Here is a 25,823-nt window from a genome sequence, read left to right on the forward strand (position 1 = left end):
TGGGTCACAGACCCAGGACCATGACAGAAACTAATCAAAACTAAATTATTATTGTTATCTCAATCAAAATTAACAGCTAACAAAAATCCACAACTACAGTAACTCTACAGCAGATTGCGTTTCCTGAAATTAGTCGTTTGTTTTTTTCAGACAGTTTATATAAAATTCTTAATTTTAGTTTTAGTTTTGTTTGTCCACAAAACTTCAGCAACATGTAATTGTAATATTTATAGATATGTTTGTGTTTTTTACCTGGGGGTGCAGGTCCAGTTGTTTTAAGTTGCACAGTTTGGATCGCTTCCTGATTCATATAAATGTCTTCTGAAGTTCTATGCTCACTTCTGTACTTTCTGTGACAACCTAATACTTCCTCTGAATTCTCATAGATTTCATCCATGACTGGAGGTTCAGTTGGGTCTTTAAGTCTCTGAGGTGATCAGTGTTTTGAGAGAGTCTCTGAAGTTGTTTGTAGTTGCTCTGAGCTACGTGAAAATATATTGACACAAGCAGTTCTCTATTTAACAGGAAATTAGAGGACTGGTGGCATGCCTCAAGACTGTGTTTGTGTTATAACTCCATTCGTCTTTGCATTTGAATATGCACACAACACTCACTGCAGCACTTTGTTGACTTGAAAGAATTTATAATATATCATACACGTAGTATGAATAGAAACAGTAGAGAAGGCCATCTTTTACATTATATATATATAATTAAATTACATCGTATATGTTATGTGTTTTTAAGAAGTCCAAACTTCCTGTGCGACATTATTTTATCACATTACTGTAATACAATCTTTATCTGACACACTTGTTCAGTTGCTTTGTCTTTGTACCTAAATGCCTGCTAAAGGTCTCATAGTTGTGAAACAACATTGTGTGTTTATGCACAAAACAAAGAGCATTCCTCATAGTTTTGTGTTGTGGTTCCTGGGTTATTTGAGCCAGTGTATTGAGTTTTTTGGGTTCATGATTTATTTCTGAATTTATTATGTGTTCTACATTGTTTAGGCCTTTAGCTTCGTATTATTTTCATGTGAATATATATCTCAGTGTCCCCTTGCCCATCGTTAAAGTCTTCTAGCTGATTATTTTGTGAATACTGTAAAGCATTCACACTGTTTTGTTCCTATTTTTTATGCTTCTTCTTTTTCTTTAAGTTGCCCTTTTAGGTCTTTTGGCCTTTAACTACTTCTCCATACTTTGTTCTATTTTAACCATTCTGCTACTTTTTTTTCTCTCCAGCTATACTTTCTATTTATTGATATTTAACTTTTATACTTTTTAAAATATTCATCTTTTTGTGGCTTTTCTGCTCCCATTGATGACTACTTTCACCATTCAAACTCAGAAATGCTCTCAAACCACTGGGCTACTACTGTATAATTCGGCTTTTCCATGCATTTTACTGTTTTCATAAAATCCCTACTTAAGTTTTTGTTGCATCATGATAATGTTTTAGAAAATACATGCGTTGCTTTGGTTGCAATGCAATCAAGACTGTACTACTCTGGAAGCGACGGGTAAGGTAAGCGACCCATGTTGTAGGTGACGTCAGACGCCGGAGATTTGGCGGAAAAAACAAAGCGAATGGTAGCGTAGAGTTTAACAAAGTTTCCTTAAGCTTCAGTACTGCCAAATAAACTAACCAACTGTCATATAACTAACAACATCTGTCTTATCATCTCTAACACCCTGGAGGACAACGGGGAGAGTTTAGACGCTCTCCAAGAATACATCGAACGCTGCTTCCAAGATTTAGTAATGAAGAAGGCCCAGAGTGCATCTTCCCCGGCCAAAACCGAGACGCCGTCATCGAAGAGATGTCGTCCGGCAGACTCCCCCGGCACAACATCGCCTGCCGGCAAAGACATCGCAGATATCCTGGAGTCAATCGACAAGCGATTGTCCAGTTTCGATGCGAGGCTGTCCCTGGTGGAGATTCTACACCGGGAATTTAAATCTCTGAGAGAATCCCTGGAATTCAGCCAGCAGCAGGTGGAAACGCTTGCCGCTGAAAATGCCACGCTACGGGAGTCGGTCAAATCTCTCGCCGATAACGTGACCCAGCTAAACACTGAAAATAAAAAAATAAAAGAGTCCGTTATCGATCTACAAGCCCGTAGCATGAGAGACAATCTTGTTTTTTCTGGTATTCCAGAATCTACCGGAGAGGACGCGGAGGCAACGGTGAAAAGCTTCATTAAAATCCACCTGAAGCTGCCGGAGGACACCGTAAAGAACATCGCCTTCGACAGAGTGCATCGCTTGGGGGGCGTGAGGTCGCGGACCGGGAGACCACGTCCTATTGTGGCCAAATTTGGTCAATTTAAACAGAAGGAACAGGTGAAGAGTCGCGGCAGGGAACTGAAAGGAACGGACTTCAGCGTGAACGACCAGTTCCCCAAAGAGATCCTGGAACGACGCAAGGTCCTGTTCCCAGTCCGACGTAGCTTCATGCAGAAAGGCTCCCGCGCTGTCATCGCCGTGGACCGGCTCTACGTGGACGGACAGCTCTACCGCGACCCCGGCACCACACCGTGGTTATATTGACTGCACTCCAGATAAGAACCCGCTACACTCTTTTCTTATTCATTCACACTTTCTCCTTTAACATGGGTTGAACCTAGTAATATCAGTATGATGTCATAGCAGATATAACACCGTCACCCTCCGTCATTACTTTAATTGGAATGTTTCCGTTTCTTTTCTTTTTTTTGTTGTCGCTCACACTTTATGTGGTTTCTTTCTTTCTCTTGTCTTTCACTGCTGTGATCACCTACTTCCCCACTCACCTACAAACAACACCCTCTATTTCTCCATATATTCGCACCACGATCACGCAAACACACACGCTCAACGGCAGCACATTTACAACAGCCTCACAGCAAGCACAGACTTACAGGACACATACGCAAGCCACGCTTGTTCATATTAGTGAATAGTCACACACATAGTCAGACTTATGGAGCCTATCACCACACTTTTTTCTCTTTCTATTTACAAACAAGTGATGTTTCCACATTTTCTCCACCCGTCTAAACGGAACACCCAGCTTACATCATTAGACATACACACACAATTATGGGCATGCTGAGGTTTGTCACATGGAATGTAAATGGGGCTGGCACCAGAGGAAAGAGGTTAAAGATATTTAACCAGCTTAAAAAACTACAGGCAGATGTTGTTTTATTACAAGAAACTCACAGACCTGTTACAGGTTTAAACGAACTTAAAACACCTGAGTTTCCTAATGTGTTTGCAGCTTGTTATAATTCTAGACAAAGAGGAGTAGCAATTTTAATACATAAAAATGTTAATTTTACAGTACTTGATACAGTTATGGATCCAGAGGGTAGATTTCTAATTATTAAACTATCAATATTGAACAAAAAACTATGTATTGTAAGTATATATGGTCCAAATGTTGATGAACCCTCATTCTTCCACGGATTTTTTAGTGCACTCTCTGAACACCTTGATTGCACACTCATTCTTGGAGGCGACCTCAACCTTGGACTAAATGAAGAAATGGATAGGCTCAACACAACAGGAACTCAGCGCAATTGGCAATCCACAAATATAATCAAACAGTATATGAGCGACTATGGCCTTTGCGATGCATGGCGCTCCCTTCACCCCAACAGTAAGGAATATACTTTCTTCTCACATGTTCATCACTCCTACTCTCGTCTGGATTATTTTTTGGTCAGCAGCTCACTGCTGAGTGACATTTCAGACACTGAGATTCACCCTATAGCTGTCAGCGATCATGCTCCTGTATCTTTAACACTAATACACAAGAATAATACTACGCCAAGTAAAAACTGGAGATTTAACACATCACTACTTAAAGATGAAGACTTTATTAAATATTTTAAAAAGGAATGGACTTCATATTTAGACTTTAATGACACTCCCGGAACATCTGCTTCTGTTCTATGGGAAGCAGGAAAAGCTGTGATGAGAGGTAAAATAATTTCTTTCTCATCACACAAAAAGAAAGAAGAAAACAAAAATATTCAGGAATTAGAAAAAACCATCAAATCCTTAGAAGAAGCCTACGCGTTCCACCAAGATCAAGAAATAATGAACAAAATATGCAAAACAAAACTAGAATTAAATGAAATTATTAATAGAAAAACACAATTCCTTGTACAAAGACTTCGCTTGCAGAATTTTGAACACAGTAACAAACCAGGTCGATTTCTAGCAAACCAGTTAAAAATAAATAAAGAAAAAACAACTATATGTGCCACTAAAGATTTATCAGGGAACACAATATATGACCCTGGAAGAATAAACAAGATTTTTAGGGATTTCTATGAAACTTTATATTCACCACAAATAAACCCGTCTAAAAATGAAATTGATTTGTTTCTTGACAACGTAACTCTTCCAAAATTACTAGACAGTCAAGCAATGGCACTGGATTCGCCACTGACGCCAGGTGAACTCCAGGAAGCCCTGATAAGTATGCCCATTAATAAAGCTCCAGGTCCAGACGGCTTTCCTGCAGAATTCTACAAAGAATTCTGGACAATTTTGGCACCAGTATTCCATGGAATGTTGCAGGAAATCAAGAAAAATGGCAGACTACCACCAAATATGAATTCTGCTAACATTAGTCTCCTGCTAAAACCAGGAAAAGACCCTTTATTTCCCTCAAGTTATCGTCCAATATCATGTAATTTTATCATATAAATGTAGACCTTAAAATAATCTGCAAAGCTCTCTCAAAGAGATTAGAGAAAATAACCCCCCTCTTAATTCATCCTGACCAAACTGGTTTCATATAAGGTCGGCACTCCTCAACAAATACTCGTAGATTTCTTAATTTAATAGACTACTCATACAATAAAAACATTGAAACCATAATATTATCTCTAGATGCAGAAAAAGCATTTGACAGAGTTAACTGGAAATTTTTATTTGCAACTTTACACAAATTTGGTTTTGGAAACTCTTTCATAAATTGGATAAGAATATTATACAATTCCCCAACAGCTCGTATCAGAACAAATGACCAGACATCCTCCAGCTTTTGTCTCCTGAGGGGCACCAGACAGGGATGCCCACTCTCCCCTTCACTTTTTGCAATTTTTATCGAACCTCTAGCAGCAGCACTTAGACAGGCTACAACAATTAAGGGCATAAAATGTAATAACGTAGAACATAAAATCAGTCTCTATGCAGATGATGTGTTGCTTTTTCTGCAAAACTCACAAATCAACCTCTCTGAGGTAATTACTCTAATAAACTGGTTTTCAAGAGTTTCAGACTATTCAATTAACTGGCCAAAATCTACAGTTCTTCCCATTAACTGCTCCTTCCACAATTCATCTTCTGCCCCACTACAATCTGGAAATATTAAATATTTAGGTATTATTGTTTCTCCTAAGCTTTCAGACTTAATTAAATTAAACCACATCCCACTTCTAAAGAAAGTAGAAGGCGATCTGACTAGATGGAAATCTCTACCCATATCACTCATGGGAAGGGTCGCCACTATAAAAATGATGATCTTGCCAAAAATAAATTACTTATTTTTAATGATCCCTAACAAACCATCACAAGATTGGTTCAGATCTCTGGATTCACATATTTCTAAATTCCTTTGGAAAGATAAACCCCCGCGCATCAGCTTAAAAACGCTACAAAGAACCAAGGATAGAGGAGGACTAGATCTGCCTAATTTTCACCAATACTTCTTAGCCAACAGGCTCCAGTTCATCTCAGAATGGTTAAAATGTACCCTCTTAGATGAGCCCTGGCTAGATGTTGAACAGGCACTATGCAATGATCTAGAGATTTCAGACCTACCATTTATTAGCTCAAACATCAAAAGACATGAATGCTTTAAAAGCATCAACATCAGCTTTTCTCTGTCAGCATGGTGGGAGTTTCTAAAAATAACGGAGTCTTCATTAATCCCATGCAAACGTACACCTATCTGGAATAACCCTGACATATTACAAAACAAAAATATGATTAATTTCCCAGAATGGAGTTGTAAAGGAATTAAATACTTAGAACATATATTAGAGGGAACAGAATTTATTCCATTTGACAGACTAGTTATACAATATGGGATCAACAAGAAAAGATTTTTAGAATATCAACAAATTAAATCCATAGTAAAAAAGAAATTTAACCTCAGTCAAGTTGAATTACAAACACCACCAAGTGTGGTTCAATTTCTTACTCTTAAATCCCCCAAACTATTATCTAAAATATACAGAACACTTTCTAAAATAGATGAATCAATATCCCTTCCTATTGCAAAGTGGGAAGCAGATTTATCAGTCAGCTTAGACCAAAACGTCTGGTCTCAGATTTGCTTAAAAACCTTTAAATTTATTAAAAATCCCAATCTGCAATTAATACAATACAAAATACTGCATAGAGTGCACTATACAGGTCATCGAATGTTTAAGATGGGCTTTACATCCGCCAACAACTGCTCACACTGTCAAGGCAATACACCAGACAGTTACATCCACGCTCTTTGGTTCTGTCCACCAGTGCAGAAGTTTTGGCACGAGATATGTGAGGACTTATCAAAGTGTCTGAAATGTAAAATTCCAACCTCCCCTTTAGTATGCTTGTTGGGAAATTTGGATGATGTCACTACAGAAATTAATACAGTCCACATGGTTTTTATTGCCCTATGCATCGCCAAGAAAACGGTCCTCATGAACTGGAAAAATAAAAATAATCTTAATTCTAGCCAATACAGAAACTATCTAATAGATCACATTAGTCTCGATATAGCCTCTGCCACCACATTAGATCAATCCCTCTGGGCTCCTTTGATCGGCTCCATCACCTAGCGGGGGTGGGGGGTCGTGGTTTGGTCCCGCCTTGGCTATTGTGGTTGATGTGGAGGTTGGGATGGGCTTAGGGCACCTGGAGGACCCCTAGAGACGTTATCCCTGGAGGGCTTAACCCGGGGGTTGTGTTCATAACCTGGTTAGTGGCTCTGGTCGCTCTCAGAGGTTGTTCTCCTCGTGGCCGCGTGCAGCGGGGCTGGAGGATGGTCTGTGCTGGCGGACATAGGTTACTGGCCTGGTGGCCTGGCTGCCCCTGAGTGGATCCGGGGCGGGCGTGGGGGTTTGGGGTTCGGGGGTGCTTCGCCTCCGTGCTGGGGCTCTGGCTGGGCCTTGGGGGCTTCGGTCCTCGTCGGTGTGTCGCCGAGGTTGTGGGCGGGTGGGTGCACGGGGGCTCAGCCCTGGCGCAGGGGGCCTCTTGTGCATCGGCCTAACCGGGGGGCTCTTGAACTGGCAGGGAGGTTGTTCCATCTTTGCAGGAGTCCACTCTGCAGGTGGGGGAGAGACATAGGAGAGGTGGAGAATAAACTTAACCTGGGTGTCTGTGTCTTGTGTAGTCTGGGAGATGATTGAATGTTGGGGTGGGTACAGTTTCCTCTGCGGTGGGGTAGAGTGGGCTGCCCCGGGTCCTGTGGGGCTTGGCGGTGTTGCTGCCGTAGGCCCCGGTCTGGATGGGCCTGGGCTCCCTTGCCTTGGTGGATACCAGGGGACGGGGGTGCATATTGGGGTCAGCGGGGGAGCTGGCCCTAGGGAGGGACACCCTCCCCTCCCTTCTTTTCCTCCCCATCCCCGTCTGCCTCCCTCTTCACGCTCCACCACACCCACCCACACAGGTAGGGCTTTGGGGTGCGGGTGTGTCACCAGGGTGCAGGGGAGACATTCCCCCCCCCTCTGTCCTCTTCTGGCCACCTGTGCCTCAATTTTATCTCACAACTTAGACATCCACATTACTTACACTCTCATAACACACACATATATATATATATATATATAGGGCCTTGAGGGTGGGCACGTTAACGGCGTCCAGTAGACGGTCTGTGTATTCAAACCTGCCTCTGGCGCCGGTGCCCACCTCTCAATTTTAAATCCATGTAGACATTGAGGGTTCTCGGGAGGGGCCGTGCTATCACCTGCTGCTCTCTGGCAGCAGCACCATGCTCTCCCTTGTTTTAAATACACTTTAGAGCAACACGCAGCAACACTACACTTGAGCGGGAGGAGGGAGGTATGGGGTCTTAACACACCCCTGTTCTCTGCTAGCCATCGGGGCGGGGGGGCTGGGAAGAGATGCTGGCTGTCCGATTGGCCTCCCTGCTGCTGCGGAGCCTGGGGCGGTCTGCTTGCCTCCACCCCGGAGGGAAGGGTAACATCTCTTGGGTCTGGGTGCCGTTTCCATCTCTGGGGGTGAGGATACCTGGACCCGGGATATAGAGTATGTTTGGGGAGTGTGATTGTGTGTACATGTCCATTTACGTTTATTCCTGCGTTGGGTGAGTGCTGAGTGTTTGTATATGTGTGCATGAGGGTGGGAATGCATGTCTGTGTCTGTGTGTGCCTGTTTGTCTGTGTCTATATGTCAGGTCGGGTCTTAGACTTCACCTCTCTGGGAACTCCAAGGCCCTCCAAAGTGTGGAGGCCTATCTCCCCTCACCACACTCCCTGCCGGTGACTGATGCCCTCAGGGGTCGGTGCGTTGGTGGTTCTTGGTGTCCGGGGCTGGGCGCTCAGGTATGTACCAGCTCACTCCCGGTGACTACTTGGCGGGGCCTGGCGCCTGCTGCTCGGTCAGGCCTCTTCCGGGGCGCGGGGGGCCCTCGGGCCTCCGGCCTCTGTGCCTGCGGCTCGGTTCACTCTGGCACAGCTGGCTGCCGGCAGAGCCGGCGGGCACGCCGGTGCAGCCCCCTCTAGCTTCTGCCCGGTGGCTACTGGGTGACCCCTCATCTGGGGATCCTCAGCCCTTCCCATGAAGGTGGCACGGATGCCCCTCCGGTGGTCCTCCTTGGGCTCTTGCACTCTGGGGCCTCTGGATGTCTGGGGCCTGGATCTCCTCCATGCCTGCTTCATGCCCTGGGGGACGGGGCTATGGCTCTCTACATCCTCTAGCAGACCATTACATGGGGAAACCATTTGAATACAAGCGCGCCGATCCACACAGGTGTGCACATGGGTGTTCACTATTCGTAGACTTAAATCACACCTTTCTTGGCTGCTACTTCAAAGCACATTGTGCGCTGTCTGTCCTGCGTGCTGCACAACAACATTCAATATTTAGTATTTACTGCTGTTTTCACTTAGCTAGATTAATGCGATGGTGTTGTGTATAGTATGTTGCATTGTTTTGTTTTGTTTTTTTGCTTGTTTTCTATTCTTTTTCTCTCAACAGGTGATCCCGGAGATATTTTTTCTTCCCCCCTTTCTCACTGTCCCTCTCCCCTTCTGTTTTTCTTTTCCTTCCTCTTTCTTTCTCCCTTTCCTATCCCTCACTCATGTCTGTCCCGTCTGTAACAACTGAAAATAAAATAAATAATAAAAACAAAGGTCGATCAAATGGACCAATACGGCAATGCCATGATGATCCATTTGGCAAAATAAATCCATTGGGTATCCTTGTTGGTCTTCAGACAACAATTCTGACGGCTAAAGAACCAAATGGGACAGGCGAAAAAAAAAAAAAAAAAAAAAAAAAAAAAAAAAAAAAAAGACTGTACTACTCTAGCTTTCTGAATCTGTTCCTTATGTTCGAACAAATTCTCCCTACACAATCAATTTCCCCTCTTCCTTCACAAATTAGATACAAAAATGTAGGTCTCTAGTCAGAAAATGTGACTGTCATTGATGTGGGAGTTACAGATTTCTGGTAAATCTACCCAAAGCAATAAAAAGTCTAAGCACTGGCAGGACTGGCAGGGAAGAAATACAAATTTCACTTAAAATCAGAGCTGGAAGTCTCTAACCTGCCATGATCCTACAAGAATGTTTAAATCACATGTTAACAAACACAAACATAAACAAAAGAAAAAAACTCTGAACAAGTCTGAACCTTTTGGACTGCAGGAAGTATACTACTGTATTTTTTTTTAAATGTACTGTAAGCTTTTATTTACTATGTTTTGTTATTTTTCATTGTCTCCTTCCTTTTTTTTATGTTGCCTTGTCAAAGGAAAAAAATGGTGCTTCAGTGAATGCGCCACTTGATCAACATCAAAACTTCAATTTATTTAACAGTAATTAAGTTTTATTGACACAATAAAGTGGGGGTCCAGGGTGGGGGGGGGACAGGATTTGAAGTGTGCTAGGACCAGCTGCTCTAAGCACTTTGTGATGATGGGGGTGAGTGCTATTAGGCAGTAGTCATTGAGGCTAGATGGGTTGGAGTTTTTGGGTATCGGGATGATGGAGGTGGATTTGAAGTAGGCCGGTACCACAGGGTGGGCCAAGGACAGGTTGAATATGTCTGTGAGCACTCCTGCAAGCTCCTCAGAACACGCTCTGAGAACATGCCCGGGGATGCCATCAGGACCTGCAGCCTTGTGGACATTGATCCTGCTCAGCACCGCTCCTACATCGGTGGGGGAGAGAGTCAGAGGTTGGTGGTCTGGCGTCATGTCTGTTGTGGTTGTGGGGTTCCCTTGCTCAAAACGAGCATGAAAGTTGTTGAGCTCGTTGAGGAGGAGACATCAGAGGATGTGGGGGAAGGGTTGGTGGTCCTGTAGTCTGTAATGGTCTGGAGTCCTTACCACATGCGTCACTGGAGTTGGAAAAGTGTTCTTCTACCTTCTTTTTGTAATGGTGTTTGGCTTTTTTGATGCCCTTCTTTAGATTAGCCCTGGCTGTACTGTAGGCGTGTGCATCTCCTGACCTAAAGGCGGTGTTGCGGGCCTTCAGGAGGAGACGAACATCCCGGTTCATCCAAGGATTCTGGTTGGGGTACATGGTGATCCGTTTCTGGGTGGTGACACTGTCTGTGGTTTTGGAGATGTAATCCAGTACAGATGAGGCGTACTGGTCCAGGTCTGTGTGGGTGAACGTATTCCAGTCTGTGTTTTTAAGTGTACAATAATGTTGATGTGATATACAGAATGTCAGGAAAGAAATTCTGGTATTAATGTGATTCTTGATTTAAGAATCAAAGGGTGGGATTGTATAGGAATTTCTTTTACTTATGTATTAATCACATTATTTTATTGTATGATGCCTTGGTGCCACTGGATTTTAACATGTCTTACACTCATACACTAAGACAAATGGTGGGGGTCTAGTAAGGAAGTTGGGGGAAGCAGACAACACCACAGGAAGACTCTTTTGTCTCTTTGAGGACTCTGGGAGGTAGCAAGGGAGTGTGAACCTTAAGGTGTGAAACAGCTGTGTACTACCTTTTGTTCCTGAAGAAGGTATTTAACTGAGAGCCATGCTAAGCTTAGGGAGACTCTGCTGACCGTCTGCCCCGCGGCCATGTAGGCTCTCCACAAGCTTGGTTGTCTGTTCTTTGTGTGTTTTGATTAAAGAATGTTAGCTACCACTCACCGCTCGTCTGCAGGCTTTATTTAATGGAAAACTTCCACAACACACATCACTGATGTAAAGTGGCTCATAATTTCTCACCTGCTTTGTGCTGAAGTCTACAATCAGCTTCTTAGTTTTGCTGATGTTTAGGAGAAGGTTATTCTTCTGGCACCAGTTCTCCAGGTTCCTGATCTCCTCCACATAGGCCTTCTCGATGTTATCAAAAATCAGGTCCACCACAGTGTCAGCTAACTTGACAATGGAGGTATTGCTAAGTGAGATAAAGGGAGTGACATGTTTTCCCAGCCTCACTGCTGGGTCTGTCTGTGAGAAAGTTGGGGATCCACTGACATAGTGATGAGCTGAGATCTAGACCCTTCAACTTGGTGAAAAGATTTGAGGAGAGTATTGTGTTGAATGCAGAACTGTAGACCACGAATAGCATCCTAACATTGGTCCACTATGCAAACTGTAGTGAATCAATGGTGGCAGAAAGTGAAGAAGTGATGAAGTCTTTGACCAGTCGCTCATAACACTTCATAACAAATGAAGTCAGTGCTACTGGGCGGTAATCACTGAGACAAGCAGGCTGTTATTTCTTTAGAACAAGAACAATCACCGACTGTTTGAAGCACCTGGGAACCACTGCTTGAGCCACGCTGAGATTGAAAATCTCTGTGAACACCGGTGTTAGATGCTCATTGAGTCTGTTGCCTTGAGTCTGTTGCCTTCCTGGTGTTCACTTTACTGAAAGCTTTCGTCACGGTGTGCCATGTGAGGATCAGCGCCTTGTCTTCACTGGTGGACCAGTGAAGTGCCGGCATTCATCATTGTAGAGGCTTGTTGTTTATAGTCCGTTATTGTGCGCAGTCCCTGCCATAGGCTCCTAGAGTCAGACTGTTTTTTTTCCCCCATAGCTCGGCTTGTCCTTTTTTACCACACTGTGCACAATGTATGATGTAGCCTTGTATTGATCCATATTAAAAGAGGTGAGCCCTGCTTTGTAGGTGGCAGTGTGCAGCCTCAGAACCTCACAGATGTTTTTGTCCCCCCCATGGCCTCTAATTTGGAAATGTTCAGATGATAGTTTTTTTCTACTGTATCAACTCCTAGCTTCCCAATTAATCCCACAACCGCTTCCTTAAACATGTCTATGTCATCATAATTTTGCCAGAACATGTCCCAGTCATAAAACACATCATCAAACACGCAGCGTGGCTATGGATTGGTCCGTCCTGTGTGCGATCTCCCTTGTGACTGGTACTTCCTGCTTAAGCCTTTGTTCTTAAACAGGCATAACGAAAATGGTGGAATGGACTGACTCCCAGATGCCGCCAGGGGTTGTGATCTGTAACAGTACTTAAACAGAGTAGAACAGTGGTCCAATGTACTACTGCCCCTGAGAAGGGCAGGTGATGTATTGGTAAAGGTTGTAAAATGTGTGTCTGAGATTGACTTTTTTACAATCTCCCATGACAATGAGTGCAACATCCAGGTGAAGTGTTTTAGAGCCTTGTGTAGCTCGCATAAGGCAGTGTCCAAGTCTGTGTGAAGCAGAATGTAGACTGTGCAGGCTATGACTACGGTGAATTCCCAAGGAAGACAGAAGGGGTGACATTTAACGATCAAAAGTTAGAGGTTTCTCGAAATTTCAAGAAAATAACTCGAAATTTCGAGTTATGGATCTTTTTTTTTTTTTTTTTAGTGGCGGAAAACGGGCTTCCATACAGATAATAGCTTACAGTCTTGCGCAAAGATGAAGTGACTTCGTACAGCCCCGATTTGCAGAGGCTGTGCCACGGCAGACATGGCGTGTAGGTGTAGGTGCAGTTCCTCATGATATTAAAGGCCTTCTGCTTCTATCTGCACATATCAGTCATAGACGCAGTCTAGTACAAAAGTATGGCATTATTTTTGTGCCTCTATTCTGAGCGCGCTTAAAAAAACAAAATTGAAAGTACAAATGTTGCATTTTGAGGAGAAAATAATTTTTAGCGAAGAAACGTTTAATTTGAGCAAACAAAATTAATTGCTGCATGCAAGAAATGTATTTCAGTGTTTGCTATTATCCATATACACACACAATGACAGCCCCTCTCGCTCAGTTGGAAACACGGTCCAGAATGTGGCTAAATCCAATGGAGTGGTTTGGTTTAAACTAGATTAAAACCAACAATGGTCTTAAAAATATATATATATTTTAAAATAAAATAATTAAACATACTAACCAAAAAATGGATTTAGCTACACTTTGGACAGTGTTTCCGGGAATGCAGTAGCTAGCGAGCTGATTGAAAACCAAAACAGCCAAGAGAATTTTTGCATCCAAGTCTGTGATTGGTTGGTTTTGTGGCACATTTATAACAGTGTACAGAGAGAGTTGAGCGTGCACGGAGCAGAGATGTTGAGAGTGCAAGCGACACACTGAGAACTGGTCCGAAGATGTCTGTCAGCACATAGAGCAGAGATCTGAGCAAGAGCAAATGCCAACAACTGAGCGAGAGGGGTTGCCATTGTATGTGTTTAAAAGCTGAAGGGGTGTGAACACACTCCAAAGCAGCTGTATGCTGAACAAAACTGGTCTGTTGCAAGTTCAGAAAAAAAACTGAGCAATAATAAGAATCTAAGATCTGATTTCCAATTGAAATAAACCTTTCTGGGTTTTTAAACGTCATTTTCTGTCGATAACACAATCATTTGTGCCATCATAACTTATATCTGAAAGTTTATTACTTGACATCAAGTGAATTTAATTTTGACTGAACTGTTTGTTAATCTGTAGATACTGGAGAGACACACAGCCGGATAATTGGGAATCACGCGAAGACTGTGCTGAACTTAGTGAAGGAAAGCCAAACTCAAACTGGAATGATTTGCAATGCAATCTTCAAAGAAATTTCATATGTGAGATTGAAAACTAAATAAGCTGGGGCTTGGTGTCCTGCTCACTGATATTTCAGCATCCAGTCTGGAGAAACAAAGGATCAGACTATTGATATGCAGTTCAGAAATTGAGTTTGTAGGAGTGTTTTATTAAAATTAAGTTCAAATTACTTGTGGTGTAATGTATTTAATGACTTTGAGCATTTGGGTTTACAGTCTGCATTCTTCATGTATAAATAGCTGTGTGATACAATAAGTGACAACAAATGAATAAATAAACAAACCAACTGATAAATCTTTTTTATCAATTCTTGTTAATTTTATGAGCTATCACAGTCATATGGTTTTCTGATGGAGAAAAATGGCTAAGGATGCTAATTAAAATAACTAAATAATTAGTTATATCTGTTACTGAATCCTATATTACTATAGTAGTATTTAGAAGAGGTTCAGTTTATTCAACTGATAGGCATTGGTTAACCATTTTTATTATTGTATGTGAAAATGTTTTTGAATGCAATAATTTTATGTTTTCTGTTCCCATTTTCTGTTCCTCAGCAGCAGTGGTGATATATACCATTAATACAAAAAATGCTACATCATATAAAAACTTTACAGTGTAATTTTTTAAGTAAATTGAGTCTGTAAGTCATTATCAGTAGAATTTTTTTTTCCCCACAATGTTTTGCACAGAGCATATTGTAAGAAGTTTAAGGAGATGATTATTTCAGCTGGAAACAGCCATGGCGCTTTTTTATTGTCACTGCTGTGAATTCATTATGCTGCCTCATTAATCGTGAAGTCAGATGAAAATTACAGTGGGGCAAAAAAGTATTTAGTCAGCCACCGATTGTGCAAGTTCCCCCACTTAAAATGATGACAGAGGTCAGTAATTTGCACCAGAGGTACACTTTAACTGTGAGAGACAGAATGTGAAAAAAAAAATCCATGAATTCACATGGTAGGATTTGTAAAGAATTTATTCGTAAATCAGGGTGGAAAATAAGTATTTGGTCACCTCAAACAAGGAAAATCCCTGGCTCTCACAGACCTGTAACGTCTTCTGTAAGAAGCTTTTCTGTCCCCCACTCGTTACCTGTATGAATGGCACCTGTTTGACCTCATCATCTGTATAAAAGACACCTGTCCACAGCCTCAACCAGTCAGACTCCAAACTCCGCCATGGCCAAGACCAAAGAGCTTTCGAAGGACACCAGGAAAAGAATTGTAGACCTGCACCAGACTGGGAAGAGTGAATCTACAATAGGCAAGCGGCTTGGTGTGAAAAAATCAACTGTGGGAGCAATCATCAGAAAATGGAAGACATACAAGACCACTGAAAATCTCCCTCGATCTGGGGCTCCACGCAAGATCTCATCCCGTGGGGTCAAAATGATCATGAGAATGGTGAGCAAAGATCCCAGAACCACACGGGGGGACCTGGTGAATGACCTACAGAGAGCTGGGACCAAAGTAACAAAGGTCACCATCAGTAACACACTACAACGGCAGGGAATCAAATCCCGCAGTGCCAGACGTGTTCCGCTGCTGAAGCCAGTGCATGTCCAGGCCCGTCTGAAGTTTGCCAGAGAGCACATGGATGATACAGCAGAGGATTGGGAGAATGTCATGTGGTCAGATGAAACCAAAGTAGAACTTTTTGGTATAAACTCAACTCGTCGTGTTTGGAGGAAGAAGAATACTGAGTTGCATCCCAAGAACACCATACCTACTGTGAAGCATGGGGGTGGAAACATCATGCTATGGGGCTGTTTTTCTGCCAAGGGGACAGGACGACTGATCCGTGTTAAGGACAGAATGAATGGGGCCAAGTATCGTGAGATTTTGAGCCAAAACCTCCTTCCATCAGTGAGAACTTTGAAGATGAAACGAGGCTGGGTCTTCCAACATGACAATGATCCAAAACACACCGCCCGGGCAACAAAGGAGTGGCTCCGTAAGAAGCATTTGAAAGTCCTGGAGTGGCCTAGCCAGTCTCCAGACCTCAACCCCATAGAAAATCTGTGGCGGGAGTTGAAAGTCCGTGTTGCTCGGCAACAGCCCCAAAACATCACTGCTCTTGAGAAGATCTGCATGGAGGAATGGGTCAAAATACCAGCTACTGTGTGTGCAAACCTGGTAAAGACCTATAGTAAACGTTTGACCTCTGTTATTGCCAACAAAGGTTATGTTACAAAGTATTGAGTTGTATTTTTGTTATTGACCAAATACTTATTTTCCACCCTGATTTACGAATAAATTCTTTACAAATCCTACCATGTGAATTCATGGATTTTTTTTTCACATTCTGTCTCTCACAGTTGAAGTGTACCTCTGGTGCAAATTACTGACCTCTGTCATCATTTTAAGTGGGGGAACTTGCACAATCGGTGGCTGACTAAATACTTTTTTGCCCCACTGTAAGTGTTAGACTGGGAAGAACAAGTTATCAGAAAGAGTGTGAGAAAAAGCAGTGGGGAAAGGAAACTCTATTTAGGCTCTGTAAGTGGAAAGACTTGTGGAAAACAGATGTGCAGACACACATAATAATGAATGTTTGGCTCAAATTTGTCCTAAAGCTGCAGTCAGATCAAAGCATGACTGCAGAAACTCAGGCACAGGTTCGCCTCGTGATTTTTGAGCCAATCAGAGAATTTACCAAAAGCGAGCCATGTGTTCTAAAAGTTTCTAAGTTTGTTTGCTGTCTGGGGCAGCCTTAATGTTGGAGGAGTAACTGAATGATACATCACATTAAAAGAGAAACCAATTTTTTTTTTATGTGGGAATCAAAGACAATACACACACATACAGTTTATACATGTTCTTTGAAAACAGTCCCCTCACATAAAGGTGTTATACTTTAAAAAAAAAAAAAAAAAAAGTCTTTTTTTAAGTATAGACTTTTAAGACTTTGTGTTTATTTCAGAAAAACATTGAAAATTTTTTTTTAAAGGCAATTATTGACTAATAACTAAAAATCCCAGACGTGGCATTTTATAATGTTTTCCACTGATATTTTAGAATTTAGTCCACATTGTTGTCCATTGTTTTCTGACATCATGCAGCTGGAGGACATTTCTGTAGAAGAATGCTGCATGATATATGATGTCAGTGCGCCCCAGGGTGGCTGTGGCTACAATGTAGCTTGCCATCACCAGTGTGTGAATGTGTGTGTGAATGGGTGGATGACTGGTTGTGTAAAGCGCTTTGGGGTCCTTAGGGACTAAGTAAAGCGCTATACAAATACAGGCCATTTACCATTTACCATGATATCAGTAAACAATTTCTGCAAGGTGATATTCGTGACCAAACTTAAAAGTCTACCATTTCATTAACATTTTTTTCATATGTTTTATATGTATATTTGACATTGAAGAAGTCATCGTGCCTGCTGCTATAGAGTTCCTTCCTTTGTTTCAGCCTCGCCTACTTCTTGTTTCTCTTCTCTGTTTAAACAATGCCTCAGTCAGGAACTGTGAACACAATATCTACTTCTATCTACATTATTTTAACCACAAATCAAATGGCAAAGTGTAGCACCGATCAGTTCCTAAAAAAAAATGAGTGGGTGTCCAAATGGTAATTATCTATGACTTCCCATTTTTATGATCATCCTCTTTTTGTCTTGTGTCCTACCTCTTTTTTGAAAAATCAGACACAACTGCTGTTATATCAAGTTTTTAAAAAAATACTCTGAATACTTAGAGTACAGTATAAAAAACTGCAACAGGTGCGTGTTTAATGTAACATAACCTGACAAAATAATGTCGGAAGGATTGTACGCTAAGCCGGGCAGCATCAAAGACTTTCCCTCTGACAAGAAGAAGGAAAGTATAGTCGACATCTATGTAAGTGCAGAAAGCCTGAGAGTGTATGATAACCCCTGGGTGGAGAGTACGTCACCAAACACCCCTGGACCGACAGGAGCTCAGCACACAGGTATGCTCATTAGAAGTATGAATAACAATAACACACATTTATATTCTTTTTTTTACCATATTTTCATATTTAATTTATAGGCTGATTTGCTAGAGCAAATACAATAATGTTACCTCTAAAAATGTGTTTAAATGTACTGCACTATAATTTTACTTTATAATTATTCATTTATTTCTTTTATATTTTCCTTGTTAAACACCTTTAGTCACTGAGAAAACCAGAAAGAGAAATCATTTCAGAAGTTGTTCAATGTTTCTGGGTTTGTTGTGTCTTCTCCTCCTGGTTGGGATCATCTGCATTGGTGTCCAAAGTGAGTTTCTGTTTTGTTTTCCAAATGTAATTTACAAATTATAACAGAATTTCAAGTTATATGATAGAACATATGTAGGGGAGACCGGGGGTAGTTGTAACATTTTTGACATTTCTGTCTGTAAATTGGAGCTCTTTTAAGGTAGTGGATTCAAAATTTAATGCAAAGTATTTACATGTCTCTGCTATTAAATAGTGCAGCTATTTTCTCTGCAGCACAATTACCCATTGCATGGTATGGTCTCAAACACAAAGAGTGAAATGTTACAATTAACCCCATAGTCTGGGTTAGTTGTAACATATCCTGGGGTGAAATGTAACACAATGAAATAAGGGTACTAACAAAACATTAACATGTAATCTTTGTTTATTCAACACATGAATGCACTTAGAGCCATTTATGTAACTATGTGTGTGTGTGACAGAATGCAGAAATCTAGCTTTTGAACATATGTCAACCCCCCAAAAAAGACAAATTATGGAATTTTCTGCAACTGAATATTTCATTAATTTTGGTTGGTCTTCCTTGAGTTTGGCCTCATTGGCTCCGTGGGCATTATAACCTACAACTCTTGCACCAATTTTGAACATAACAATGAAGCTGAAAAAATGTAGTTGTTCACCAGCATCGCAATTCCATTACTTTTTATCATGGCTTACCTTGGTGTGGTTTGCAAAGTGCTTCAGAAAGATGAGGAAATCTGTTTCTTGCACCCATCCTGATTTATTTCCATTACCAATACTTCCTACTGGTCCATCTCTGACACAGTGGTCTGCATAATGTATTTGTGGGAACACAAACAGTGGAGGAATTGTGTTGCCAATGGCATTAACCGCATATACAAAAGCGACCAGTGAACCTCTCTCTGCTGATGTCGTTGCCCCAACTTGTTTAATATAAGTTAAAGTAATAGTGTGGTAAGTTGTAACATCTGCATTATTGTTACAACTAACCCATACTGTTGCTGTTACAACTGACCCAGACTCATATAGCCATGAACTAGCTAACATTACAGCCAACGGCTAAAACATTAGCACTAAAGACCTACACAGAATATATCCCCATAGACATACAAATAACACAATTTAAGTTTGATGAGTTTAACTGCAAAGCAGATAATGCTATTAGAAATTGAAATAAAGTAGAAAAACTTACTTTTTGGCATAAAAATTACTTTTTTTCGTGTTAAATTGTCTGTGTTTGACAAAATGTGCTGATTTTTCACATGTGATAACAGAACTGAATTGGGCATGCACAGGATGAGTCACATCATTTGAAACTTAGCCCTGATTGGAGAAATTGGAAGTGTTACAACTGACCCACGTTACAACTATCCCCGGTCTCCCCTACTGCTTTTTTCTTTTATAAATATTTACATATTTATTTACTTTCACAGCAGTGAATAACAACAAAAACAACTGTGAGAAGCAGTTGGAGTTACTGGCAAATCTTAGAAATGAAAGAGAATGCTTCTGCAAGGACTTCTGTAGTAAGTAGACTGTTACCTCTGCCATTTGTCATTCAATGAGTAATTTGGAAAGATTTTTTTCTGTTAACAGGATCTGCATCATCCCCTAAACAGACATTTTATATATATTTTTAGTCTGACAGCTTTTGCAATGATGATGATGATGATCTGAATACGATGTTGTGCCAAACACATTTACTAGAATTTATTTACCCACAAGGAGCTTCATTTAAAAAAAAATGCATTACTTAATTTATGATTTAATCTGTATTATTAAAACAAATATTTTAGCTTTTGCAGCCACAAAAACAGTTCACATAACAATCTGTAAACTATAACACATGTAAATTTGAAAAGGAAAAAAGAGAAGACAGAAGGTTTAAAAAAAAATCTGGTATGAATGTCTGATGCCATTAATCTACGCAGAAATTAGGAAATAAGGCAAAGTGTTCCTTGTTGTGTTGTTACACAGGTGATTTCAGGTTCCACATTAACCTTTTCAGCACACTCACTTCTGTGTTTGTAAGTGAGACAAGCAAACAAGTTCTCTTTGTTCACATGTTTATATAAAAGTAGAGATATTTCCCAAGAGTGGCACGGGGGGGGGGGGGGACCAAGAAAGCAGAGAAAGAAAAAGAATAAATAAATAAATGAACATAGTGCTCACAGGAAGCCAGGATTAACACACTGTAGAAAACTGTCAGGTTCAACTCTGTGTCTAAGTGGTGTTGTAAGATACCTGAAAATTGTTTTGTTAGATAAGTGTTTAAGTTATAGTGTGAAAATTAATGCTTCAATGAGTTTTCCAAAATTAGGATAAAGCATATTAGGCTTGAGGTTATCATCTAATTATCTTGTTTTTTTTTTATCTTTACGCAAGTTAAATAATTAAATAAATAATATTCTGATCAATAATTTTAGACTCAAACTTGTAGTTAATTTAAAACAGACATTATATTAGCAAACAATAAATATTTATTAAGGAATGCATGTATTACATTAATGTCTTAGATATTTATTTATTTACATAACTTACTTATTTTAATTAATTTGGCTGGGCAGTTTTATCTATAACAATAAGACATAATATATTATAATATACGGAAACAAAACCTTTAAAATATATTGCTTGGAGTACAATATTTAAATTCAAAATATTGTTGGTTAAAGTGTACTTCAGTAAAGTAATTGAGTAATGTAAAGTTTCCTTCTGGTCTTGCTGTCAAAGCCATGGCACTTCAAGGTTAACCAAGTTAATCATTCCTGCTGAAAGGCAAATTTGCTCAAATGTGAAATTCAAAAATTGGCTTACTTAAACTATATTGCAATGTAATGTTATAATGTACTATATTTTTGTTTTTAAAAATGTAATCAATTGAAATTTTAGATTTTAATAAACTGGGATGGAACTCTAAAGTGAAACATAAGCCAAAGCATCCATTAAACACACTTTTAAAGCCGAGTGTTTACTGTGAAACTACTTCCTTCCTCATGTTTTTCTCTCTCCCTCTGTAGAAAAATCCAACAATCGGGCTCAGTGTTAATGTCCGTGGTCAAAGAAGGACCTGAGAATGGATGGATGCAGTGGCGGTCCTAGCCTGTTTGGCGCCCCGGGCGAACACACCCTCTGCCCGCCCCCACACACACACACATAAAACATATTAAGGATTATACATTAACATAAAACTGTTGTCGGAACCATACTGAATTTCGCCAGAGAAACACACACACACACACACACATATGAAGAGAGTATGCATTGTATGCAAACGGCTACCAAACAGCCATCATAATACATCATACAATGAGAACAGGACAAATCAACAATTGACAATGGCTAATTACTATTAAAATCTGTAACATAATGTATTGTTTGGAGTTTAGTCTGTTACTGTTACTATTTTTACATTTCTTTTTGGAGCAACTGTAACGCACATAATTTCCTTAGGGATTAATAAAGTATTCTGATTCTGATTGTTTCAGGATGACCTGCCATTATCCAATCACACATCTGCTTATCTGTATCTTTTGCTCCTTTCTCCTCCTGATGGCACCTGATGGCTTTGAACTTTTCTTGTTCATCTTACATTGGTTTTAATTTTGCACTCCAGTATGAACACAAATCCACCAACTCGAAGATCGCCACAACATAACCTAATAGACCTACACCTTAGTTCACAGATTCACTTTGTCTAGGGTTTATTTCTGGGATTTCACACAACCCAGGATTCAAATCAAGAATATATAATGGGCTTGGATTTACATCATTATGAATGAAATGTGCTCTATTTGGAAGCAGCCGGCCCCCCTCCCCTTTCGACGGGTTGTGTGTGAGACTTTAAATCATCAAACTGTAAATTATAAATTTTAAATTGTTATTGATCCCTTTACCCCTGGTCCTAAAGTGTATATTTATTTTCTTACTCTTCTTATATTTATTGTTTGTTTACTTGCACTGCTGTAACTGGAGCCTCGTCGTCTCGTCTCTCTATATACTGGACTGTATATAGCGGAGATGACAATATAGTTTACTTTGACTTCAGCAGTAAGCAGGCGCACCGAGGGCTCTTCCGCTCACTTTTCGCGTATAGAATTTCGAAAAAACATTGGTGCAAATTATAAGTCTGTATCAGGATGTCTGGTGTTTTCGTGTTTGTTTTTTTGTTTTTATTTTGTTTTATTTTGCGAGTTGGTTATTAGATGCTGCTCCAGCCAGCCAGAGAATCCCCCGCCGCCCCGCCCTCCCTGTGCAGCAAGCAGCAGTCGCACCTCGCAAACGGAGGCCGCCCTTACTCCCAGCAAATGGGCTATAGAAAACCGATCGGTGCCTATGCCATTCCCAATATGCGCTAGCTGATGTCAGGACAGCATGAGTACGAGCAATTTTTTATTTTAATTTTTTTTGCCGATGCCTGTGATGCCGCCCCCCACCACGATGCTGCCCCGGGCAACCGCCCATGTCGCCCGTATCAAAAACCGCTACTGGATGGATGCAACAGCACTGCTGACCACACAACAGTACGTATTAGGGGTGCACCGATACACAAAATTCACGGTTCGGTTCGATACTTTGGTGTCACGGTTCGATATTTTCTCGATACAAAAAAAATGTTCATTCCTTTTTAATTTGTCATTTATTAAAATTATAAATATATATTTTAACTCAAAAGTACAGTTTTTAAATTTAATGTTGATGAAACAACAAAGTAATAAAAAAAAAATCTATCTGATCAAGAAATCACTCATCTTTGGAAAAGAGAGTTTATTACAGAGAAATGGCTCTTTCCAAAATAAAAGCTATACTACGCTTCTTCTGGGGTATATTCTCAGCAGCATATTAAACATATCAGGTCCCCATAAGGAGAATCATGTGCTAACGGCTGTCTAAATGACTCAGGTAAAGTTTGTAGCATGCGTGCTTGTTGTTTTTGTCTGCTTCCACTTGTCTTTGCACCAGGATGATGTCGGTGTAAATGTGCAGTCATTCGTTGTGTTCCCACTAGTGCTGTCAGCGTTAATCTCGTTGAACTGACGTTAACGCCACAACACGGCAAATCTCCGTTAACGAGCTACCGCGGATCGCCCCGACGTGGGGCAGGACGGCCAACACGTTAACGAGCTAACTGCGCTAACGCAGTAGTTTCCACCAATGTAATTGAGCATTGCGTGGCACATCCGACATACTGTTTTACTTTTGTCCATGAAGCTAGTGATGTGTCCTGTGTGTCGAAGCGTCGAATCGTGCGTCGGGTAATCTCGGGGGCGTGTCTGTGAAGCGCATATCGAGGCTTGCTTTGATTACGTATGCAGTGACGTTCGAGGCCTCGCGGGCAGTCCGTACCACGTGACTGATTCAGGGACTGGTTCACCGGTTTGCGCCAGATTCGAAATAAAATGGACAGAAAAACACAGCTGATTTCCCATCACACTGTGTTATGGAATTGGATTACGTACGTGTTACATAGTTACTTGAGCATTTCCTTAATCGATGGAACCAGGAAGGAAGAGATTTGTTATTTTATTTTATCTCTCCTAATAAAGTATGCACACAGTAATAAATATCACAAATGATAAGCACCATAATATAAATAAACAACACTACAGATCCTATAATCTGATATGTGTCTTTTAGTTTATTAAAAAGTGAAGCGCCAAATACTAGTTTGTGTCATTATCCAGATGTACATAAGCATGATTACACAGGTACTAGCGGGTTTTGATTATCGATTAAAATCGATTCTAGCTTGGATAACGTGATATCGATTCATTAAAATTCTGAATCGATTTTTAATATAAATATTACTACATTTCAACCACCACCAAACAGCTAAAACAGTACATGAGAGCAGGTACACCGATTCTGCACAAAGACGTGCAAAAACACAAAGCGCTGACGCGTCAGAATCAGTGAAATGTCGCCTTTCTCACCAGACAGCACAGACACGGTCGGGGCTGAAAGCCGACAGCTCACTGATTCTAATCTAAGACATCTGCTGTGATGCTTACACATTAGATAAAGTCTCGAAAGTGTCAGCTTTCTTTTTATAGTTATAAAAATATGCAAATGTACTGATCTATGATCTGAATTATACTATTGACTGACTGTCTGAGGCTAACAGTTACACAAACATACCAAAACTCTGTCCTGATAGTTTCCACTTTCTCTTTTGTATCACACATACTGAGACAATATTCAGGATAAATAACCAAGAAAACAATTTATTTATTCAGTTTAGAGGTTTACACATCATTATAATCACAGAGCCTTGACTTGAATTGTCCACTTGATGGCGCAGTAGAGCAAATGAATCATCACAATGCTTCGAACCATGAGTCGACCAATTGGGTGGAAAGCTTCAGTTCATCATGAGGCTTCATCTCACCATCACTACATGAAGCACTTACCTTCAGGGTCATACGTCACATGAAAACCAAAATAGTTCCAAACGCCAGATCTAAATGAGGGTGGGGGAGGTTCAATTTGCCATGTTGCAACGAGCTTAACTTCTGTCTTGCTAGCTTGCCCTGAGCTCAGTGAATCTGCGTTCGACTACTCCACCTAGGCTGCACTGTCGAGCGCAGATCCACTGAGCACAGACAGCATCGTCAGAAGGAAAGTTGATAAAATAAATTAAAAATTTTGTATTGTTCGATACATATGCGTACCGAACAATACAAATTTTTTTCATTAATTGTGAATGAACTGTGTGAATTAGCAATATTATTTGTCAAATAAATGTTTACTTACTGTTACTCTGGATATTGCTGGAAAGAACAAAAAATGAGGTTATGCATCTGGCATGCCACGCTGCTCAAGATATTTCAACAGTATGAACCATCAAATCGATAATATTATAATGTTTTTTTTGTCAGGTAGTTATGAAATTTATTCCACTTTAACATTTACATACTACTGGCCGTGTTCAATTAAAGGAAGATTTGGAGGAAAACTATAGCTTAATGATTAAGAATGTAATGTCAAGTATTCTGTATCACAATGACCATAGAAACTCAGCATTTGGTTATTTCTACATGATAACCCAGGGATATTTCAGTGAGTACAATGAAGTGTACAAAATTTAAAGTGGGCAAGGTTTCTACTGAGTTATGTTTTTTTAAATTGCTATACATTTGGTAAACATCCGCATTTTTAACAAAGAAAATTGTAAAAGTATTGCCATTGTTGTTGACAAAATGGCACTGAAATCTGTTAAGTAGTTTTGGGGATATTCTGGTCAGTGAAACAGGCACAAGTAAACAGATGAAGTGGAAATAAAAGATGTGTGGAGAATTTTATTTTCATTTTGTTAATAATTTTTATCTGCAGTTTCTGGGCATGTACACACTTTCTTCTTCTTCTTCTTCTTCTTCTTCTTCTTCTTCTTCTT

At 40.5% G+C, this 25,823-nt stretch overlaps 1 protein-coding gene across 1 annotated transcript; it reads left to right on the forward strand.

The window, feature by feature from the left end:
* The first annotated feature begins 17,226 nt into the window (after positions 1-17,226).
* Positions 17,227-24,837, forward strand: LOC146516645 (uncharacterized). The gene is made up of 4 exons (XM_085163837.1): positions 17,227-18,157; positions 18,363-18,467; positions 19,864-19,956; positions 21,451-24,837. The coding sequence occupies exons 1-4, from the start codon at positions 17,983-17,985 to the stop codon at positions 21,477-21,479; spliced, it is 402 nt and encodes a 133-aa protein (XP_085019963.1). The 5' UTR covers positions 17,227-17,982; the 3' UTR covers positions 21,480-24,837.
* The last annotated feature ends 986 nt before the right edge of the window (positions 24,838-25,823 follow it).

Source organism: Neolamprologus multifasciatus, chromosome 6 (genome assembly GCF_963576455.1).
Source record: "Neolamprologus multifasciatus chromosome 6, fNeoMul1.2, whole genome shotgun sequence".
Classification (NCBI taxonomy): domain Eukaryota; kingdom Metazoa; phylum Chordata; class Actinopteri; order Cichliformes; family Cichlidae; genus Neolamprologus; species Neolamprologus multifasciatus.